The sequence below is a fragment of the Dipodomys merriami genome, unplaced genomic scaffold, assembly GCF_024711535.1.
Source record: "Dipodomys merriami isolate MVZ:Mamm:240054 unplaced genomic scaffold, mDipMer1.0.p SCAF_48, whole genome shotgun sequence".
Lineage (NCBI taxonomy): Eukaryota > Metazoa > Chordata > Mammalia > Rodentia > Heteromyidae > Dipodomys > Dipodomys merriami.
The window spans coordinates 4,699,646-4,705,645 of NW_027206046.1; the positions used below are offsets into that span (position 1 = coordinate 4,699,646).

A 6,000-nucleotide genomic window follows, 5' to 3' on the forward strand; every position below is an offset into this window, starting at 1 on the left:
AAATTTCTTTTTCACCTTCCCTCCCCTTGATTCAAAATAAACACACCGGCTAACCTCCTTTCTCCAAAACTTCAAAGACAAGTCTTAGCTTTTCAGACTTTGAGTTCCTCACTGCTGAGACACCCCAGTAAGAGCTCTTACATCCAGTAGGGGGAGCCTCTAGTTTTGGTTCTAGGCAGTTGGTCTGGTCCTGCCTGGCCTGAGCCCAAAACTACTGGACTTCCAACACTGGAGAGTAACCTCTAGTTGGTAGTTGGTAACCTCTAGAGACGATCAAGGAAGCTAGCTGCTGGCCACTTGCAAAATACTCTAAGCAACCAACGAGTGACTTAATGTCCTGCTTTTCAAACACCTGAGGATGGCAGTTTCAGATGAGTTCATTTTCAAGCTGATGTCATTAGAGAAGAGTTTAGGACAGGTGTTTTCAGGCTTGACAGGCAGGTTGGACTCATCCGAGTATTTAAAATATACTGCCACCTGGGTTCCACCCCTCAGAGATTACAATTTAACTGGCCTGGGCTGCAACCTGAGTTTAAAAACCTCCTTAGTAGATTATGGTTTTATTTTGTGCCCGTATTGGGGCTTGAACTTAGGGTCTTGAATTCTTGTTTGGTTGGCTTTTTCACTCAAAGTCAGCACTTTACCATTGAGTCACACATCTCCACTTCTTGATTTTTTGCTAGTTAATTGGAGACAAGAGTGTCCAGGCTGGGGCTGGGAAGGTGGCTCAGTGGTAGAGCGCTTGCCTTGCATGCATGAGGCCCTGGGTTCGATTCCTCAGCACCACATAAGCAAAAAGAGAAAAGCCGGAAGTGGTGCTGTGGCTCAAGTGGTAGAGCGCTAGCCTTGAGCTGAAGAGCTGAGGGACAGCGCCCAGGCCCAGAGTTCAGGCCCCACAACCGGACCCCCCCCCAAAAAAAAGAAAAAAGTGTCCAGGCTGGTTCAAACCAAACTGGGATCCTCAGATCTCAGCTTCCTAAGCAGCTAGGGTTAAGCTTGATTTTTATGTTTTGATAAGGTTGAGAATCACTAACTTGGGAGTTACAGAAGCTAAAGACGGACTTAATTATCAGATACAACACCATTCTTGGGTAAATTAGTCAAATAATATGTCTTACATAACATTTGTAACATATATTCTATAGAAATTACATAAGACAACTTTCCATATAAATCTTATGTATATCTTCCATATAAGACATACATACACAATCACTCACACACATACAAAAAAGCTACTTCTTGCGTGATAACCTTTTAAGCTAGGGGAAAAAAAAATTCGGGCATAGGATTTATAAAGTATTCTGATAAACCAGAAAAAAAAATGGTGGTAATAGTCATAATGGAAAACTGGAGGGCTGTAGAATGCTTGCTTGCCTAGCATGCACGAAGCCCAGGGTTCAATTCCTCAGTACCACATACACAGAAAAAACAGGAAGTGATGCTGTGGCTCAAGTAGTAGAGCTCTAGCCTTGAGCTGAAGAGCTCAGGGACAGCACCCAGGCCCAGAGTTCAAGCCTGAGGATGGACAAAAAAAGAAAAAGAAAAGAAAACTGGAGAGTACCTATCTCACCCCAACACCCTAGAGGAAGCTGACTTCTCTCCTACCTCTCCTTTTCTCTTGTGACAGCTGTGTGTTCCTCCTTACATATGGAAACTTTTTAATTAATTTAGGGCTCACTGTAAAAAAGAACATTTCTTTGCAAACTTCAACATCTTTACAATCTTCAAACAACCTAAAATGTCTTCAAGGGGGAGAAGAACATACTAACCAAAAGACACAGACACACAGACACACAGACACACACACAGACACACACACTCTCTCAGATGTACCATATATAGGGACAGTTTTTCCACTGGATAAAAGGCACCAAAATGGGATACAAGCTCCTCCCTCCTTTGCTGGCCCCACCCCCACAGCTGACTTTAAACAGCCCCTTTCCAGTTCTAACCCCCTCCTCAACTCTATGGCCCTTGCTTTAATGAAGACTTTTCAATAATGATAACACTGCATAGTTACAATTATTTCCCCCAGTCCCAAAAGGAATAGTAGTGTTTTTTCCCTCTTGCCAGCCTTCACTGAGCTCTTTTCAAATTCTCTGCATTCTTTTCCTTATAAGGAATATCTCCCCATGATCTATGAGCGGTTCTTTTGAAAAAGCTAAATAAACGTCTTGCTGGAGAATTTGGGGGAGAAGGGCATCCAGCCTCCCATGTATCAGACATCTGATTCACATTATACAAAGTGGACTCAGAGTTATAAGTGGTTTGCTCTTTTTCCACAGCCAAGTAGTTTACAATGCAAATATTTTAGCTACATTAGTACTTGACCAAGCTCCCTTTCCAGGAAATCTTGATTTTCACTGCAAATTTATTTTTTTTTCTTCAGATTCCAAGTAACCTTTATCTGGATCTCTCATTTACAGAACACACTGGCCCATTTCCTATCTTCCTTTCACACTACCAAATAGCCTGTACAAATTTCAAAACCTAAGAAAGATCCTTTAGTGATTTGCATTTTACTCTTGTAAAAAAAAAAAAATCTGCAATTGTACCTAAGGGTGGGTGTTCAACTTCTGGTCATAATTTTCCTAGTGCTCATACATTCTTGAAATTGTTATCAACTTCCTAAGGAATTCTTTTCTAATTGGGCTTTTAGGCTTAATTAGCTTCTAGAATGGAATTCCATAGTGTGAAACGAAGTCAACTCCTCTGGAAATCTAATCCTTGGCTTGACTTTCAGAAAGAGGCCTAGTGCTATAGTTCCTATCTCAAAGGGCAAGGAAGAAAAATGCTAATGGAACTCTAGGCCCAGAAAGTATGTGGTGGTTGTCAGAGGACTGACAGGTGGGGGTGGAGCGGGCAGGAGGGGCAGGGGGCAGCTAGGGAGCTCACTATACCATATAAAGCACTGAGCTATATATAACTCCCTGCTTATTTTCTGGACCCAGTGCTCACAGACTGCAGACCCAAGCAAGTATCATCTTCCCAGGCAGATCTTAAGAGCCATGGCTTCACTGTTAAGTTTAGACATACAAGAAAGTACCCCTAAGTTTAGAAGCCTCAGGACTCTGACTTGATCCACTACCCCAAATCAGACTTAACCTCCCCCACTGGGGGTAGCAAAAGGAAAAGAGAAAAAGAAGTAAAACCCTGTTGCACAAATCTTGAGGTCAGGACACCTTCCGGGATTTCCCACAATGTCAATGTCACCAATTTATTTTCTCCAGACTTCTCAACCCACCCACCTCCAAAACCCAGGGAGAGGGAGTCAAGAAGAGAAGAAGAGAAAAAGGAATGGATGAAATATAAATGATCATAAGCTACAGCAGTGAGAGGCGGCATTCAGTGCTCTGGGCCAGGGCCAGGCTGTGTTGCAGGTGTCCAGTGGGGGGAGAAAGTGACCCTCTGAAGGGTCGAAATCTCCCTCTGGGGCCTCTTGCTTTAGTGACTCCCTAGCAATGGCCACTTGCTGCTCAGGAAGGTGAGGGGAGGCAATTTGAGCGGTGGTGCACTTACATCAGTGGCTTTTTTCTCTGCCAGCTCCAGTTTCTCCTGGGCATCTTTGAGAGCCTCGGAGTATTTATCCAGTTCATCTTCAGTGCCCTTGAGTTTCTTTTGCAACGAGACCAGCTCATCTTCCAGCTGGGAGTTTGGCCGTGGGGTACGGGGTGGATGGAGTGGGGGGGAGTGGGGGGGGTGGAGGGGGGTGCAGCGCGCAGCGTGATCCCGCCGGGGCGCGGGGAGGAGAGGGTGTGGGGTAGACAGATGATAAGGACAGAGACAGTGGGAGAGAAAGAGAGAGAAAGGGGAAGACAGGGAGGGGGAGAGAGAGAAGAGAGAACAAGAGTTAGCCATTCTTGGGCCGGGCCTGGCCGCGCGCCCCGGGTACCTTGGCGGCGGCCTCGTCGGCGGCCAGGAGGCTGTCCTCCGCCTTGTGAAGCTCCTCCAGCACCCGGTCCCGCTCGTCCTCGGACGCGCGCAACAGCTTCTCTTTGGCCGCGATGTCCTCCTCCAGCTTGGGGTGGCGATGCGGGGTGAGGTGGGGTGGGGGTGAGGGGTGGGGGGACAGGAGCGAGCCCGCACGGACCGTGGGACACACACACACACGCGCGTGCAATACAACACCACGGGCAGCAGGTTGGCTGGGGCCTTCGGATGGGGGGCGCCTTCTGAGTGAGGGGTTCCAGGGGTGCCCATGGAATGTTGATGGTATTATTATTTTTCCCCCCCTCGCGTGCGCGCGCGCACACGCACACCTGGCCCAGGACGGGATTCCTGCGGTGGTCTGTCTCTCCAGAGTCTCGGGGTCACATCCCACAGCTGGGGGGATGTGTGTGTGGGGGGGTGAAGGGTGGGGGGGCGCGCGCAGAGACGCTCCCCTGTATTTGGCCTGGCTTTCCAATCGTATCCATCTTTGTTCTTAGGAAACAATTCCAAGGCGCTTCCCAACCTCCAGCATACCCCTTCTCTCGCCCCCCCCCCGTCTGTCTGTCTGTCTGTCTGTCTCTTCTCCTCAAAAATCTCCATCCCTAGAGAAAAGTCCAAAGTCGTAAACTTTCAGGACTTAATCCATTCCTCCTCGGTCCCCTTTTCGGGTTCTACCCTGTTTTTTTTTTTCAAATGTCCCCGGGAATCGGTGACCTTCCCCACTCTCCCCCCCCCCTCGCCACCCTTCCCCCCCCCCCAAGTCGGGCCAATCAAGAACTTTAAAACGGACTTGGCGGGCTGAAAAGTCCTCAAACCAAACTTTCCTTTCGGTAAAGTTACCGTGAGCCTCCGCCGCCGCTTTCCTCCCCTCTCCACCCCCCCCCCCCACGCGCGATCCCCTCGCCCTGGGTATTTAGGGGCGGCGGGGGGGTGACTCTTGAGGTTTTTTTGGGGGGTGGAGAGAAGGAAGGGGTACCAGGGGGCTGGGATCTTGGTGTTGGGGAGGCAGCGGGGAGAAGGGGAAGGCCATCCCGGGCCAGCCCATCGGGGCGCCAGCCGGCGATGGGGCGGACGCAGAGCCGGGGTGGGGATGGGGTGGTGGGGATGGGGGGGGCGCAGACCTGTTTACTGCGGTCTTCCGCCGCCTTCTTGTCGGCTTCGGCCTGCTCGGCTCGATCCAAGGCGTTCTCCTTGTCGAGCTTCAGCATCTGCATCTTCTTCTTGATGGCGTCCATGGTGGCGGTGGCGAGGGGCCCGGAGGGCTGCCGGCGGTGGCGGAGAGGGGAGGACGAGGAGCGCGCTGGGGCGGCCGAGCCGGAGTGCGGGCGCACCGACGCCCGCTGCTACCAGATATGTACTTTTCCCGAGGGGGGCGAGAGCGCATTCCACCGACAGCCAATACTTTTTTGGAAAAGCTTTTCCCTCCCCCCCTTCCCTCCCCCCTCCACCCCTCCCCTCTCCTGCCTCCGCCCCGTGCCCCCTCCCCCTGCTCCTCCCGCGGGGGGCCTCGCGCCCATTCGCTGCCGCAGGCCGGTGGATGTGACTATATATGGGGACCCGAACCGCCCAGGCGGCCGCCCTGGATGAGGCCATCCCATTTCCAAACCCGTGCGCCAAACCCAGGCCCGGCCTAGCCTGGAACCCAGCCCGGGGCCCGGGGCTAGGGGGTGGCCTCTGCCCTTTTGAGCTCCCCCTCCACCACCACCACCCCCTACTTCTTCCCCAGGAGCTTGGAGTTGAGCCCTGAGGGTCTCCAGAGGAGCCTGCCCCTCTCCCCCACCCCAGATCGTGGGGAGCCGGGAATAGATGGTGGGTCAAATCCTGACACACCTCCACCCCCACCTTTTTGCGCCCCGCATCCAGCTGCACCCCCCAATGGCAGCTCTGGGCCCTCCAGTTGTCTGTCACCCAGGGCGCTTGGTCTGGAAACTAAGCTGAAGCAGTGAAAGGAAGATGGGGGAGGGGCAGGGAGGGGTCCGGAGTAGGGGGGAGGGGGAGGGAGACCTGGGGGTCGTTCCTGAGACTTTCTACTTTCTGCAGTGACAGTAAGTGGAGAGCCCTCCATCC

General features: G+C 51.7%; 1 protein-coding gene across 18 annotated transcripts in view; it reads right to left on the reverse strand.

Moving 5' to 3' along the window:
- The window catches only part of Tpm1 (tropomyosin 1), a 28,857-nt gene extending 23,559 nt beyond the window's left edge, over window positions 1–5,298 (reverse strand). For 3 of the 18 annotated variants that reach the window (XM_069995222.1, XM_069995231.1, XM_069995247.1), the window contains exons 1-2: window positions 5,055–5,278; window positions 3,523–3,648 (exon numbers count right to left, since the gene is read on the reverse strand). In XM_069995222.1, coding sequence (XP_069851323.1) covers window positions 3,523–3,648; window positions 5,055–5,168 — 240 coding nt within the window. In that variant the 5' untranslated portion in view covers window positions 5,169–5,278. Of the gene's footprint in view, window positions 1–3,522; window positions 3,649–3,895; window positions 4,022–5,054 lie in introns of all 18 variants that reach the window. The other 15 variants (XM_069995223.1, XM_069995224.1, XM_069995244.1 and 12 more) reach the window with 14 other exon arrangements.
- Window positions 5,299–6,000: the final 702 nt, after the last annotated feature.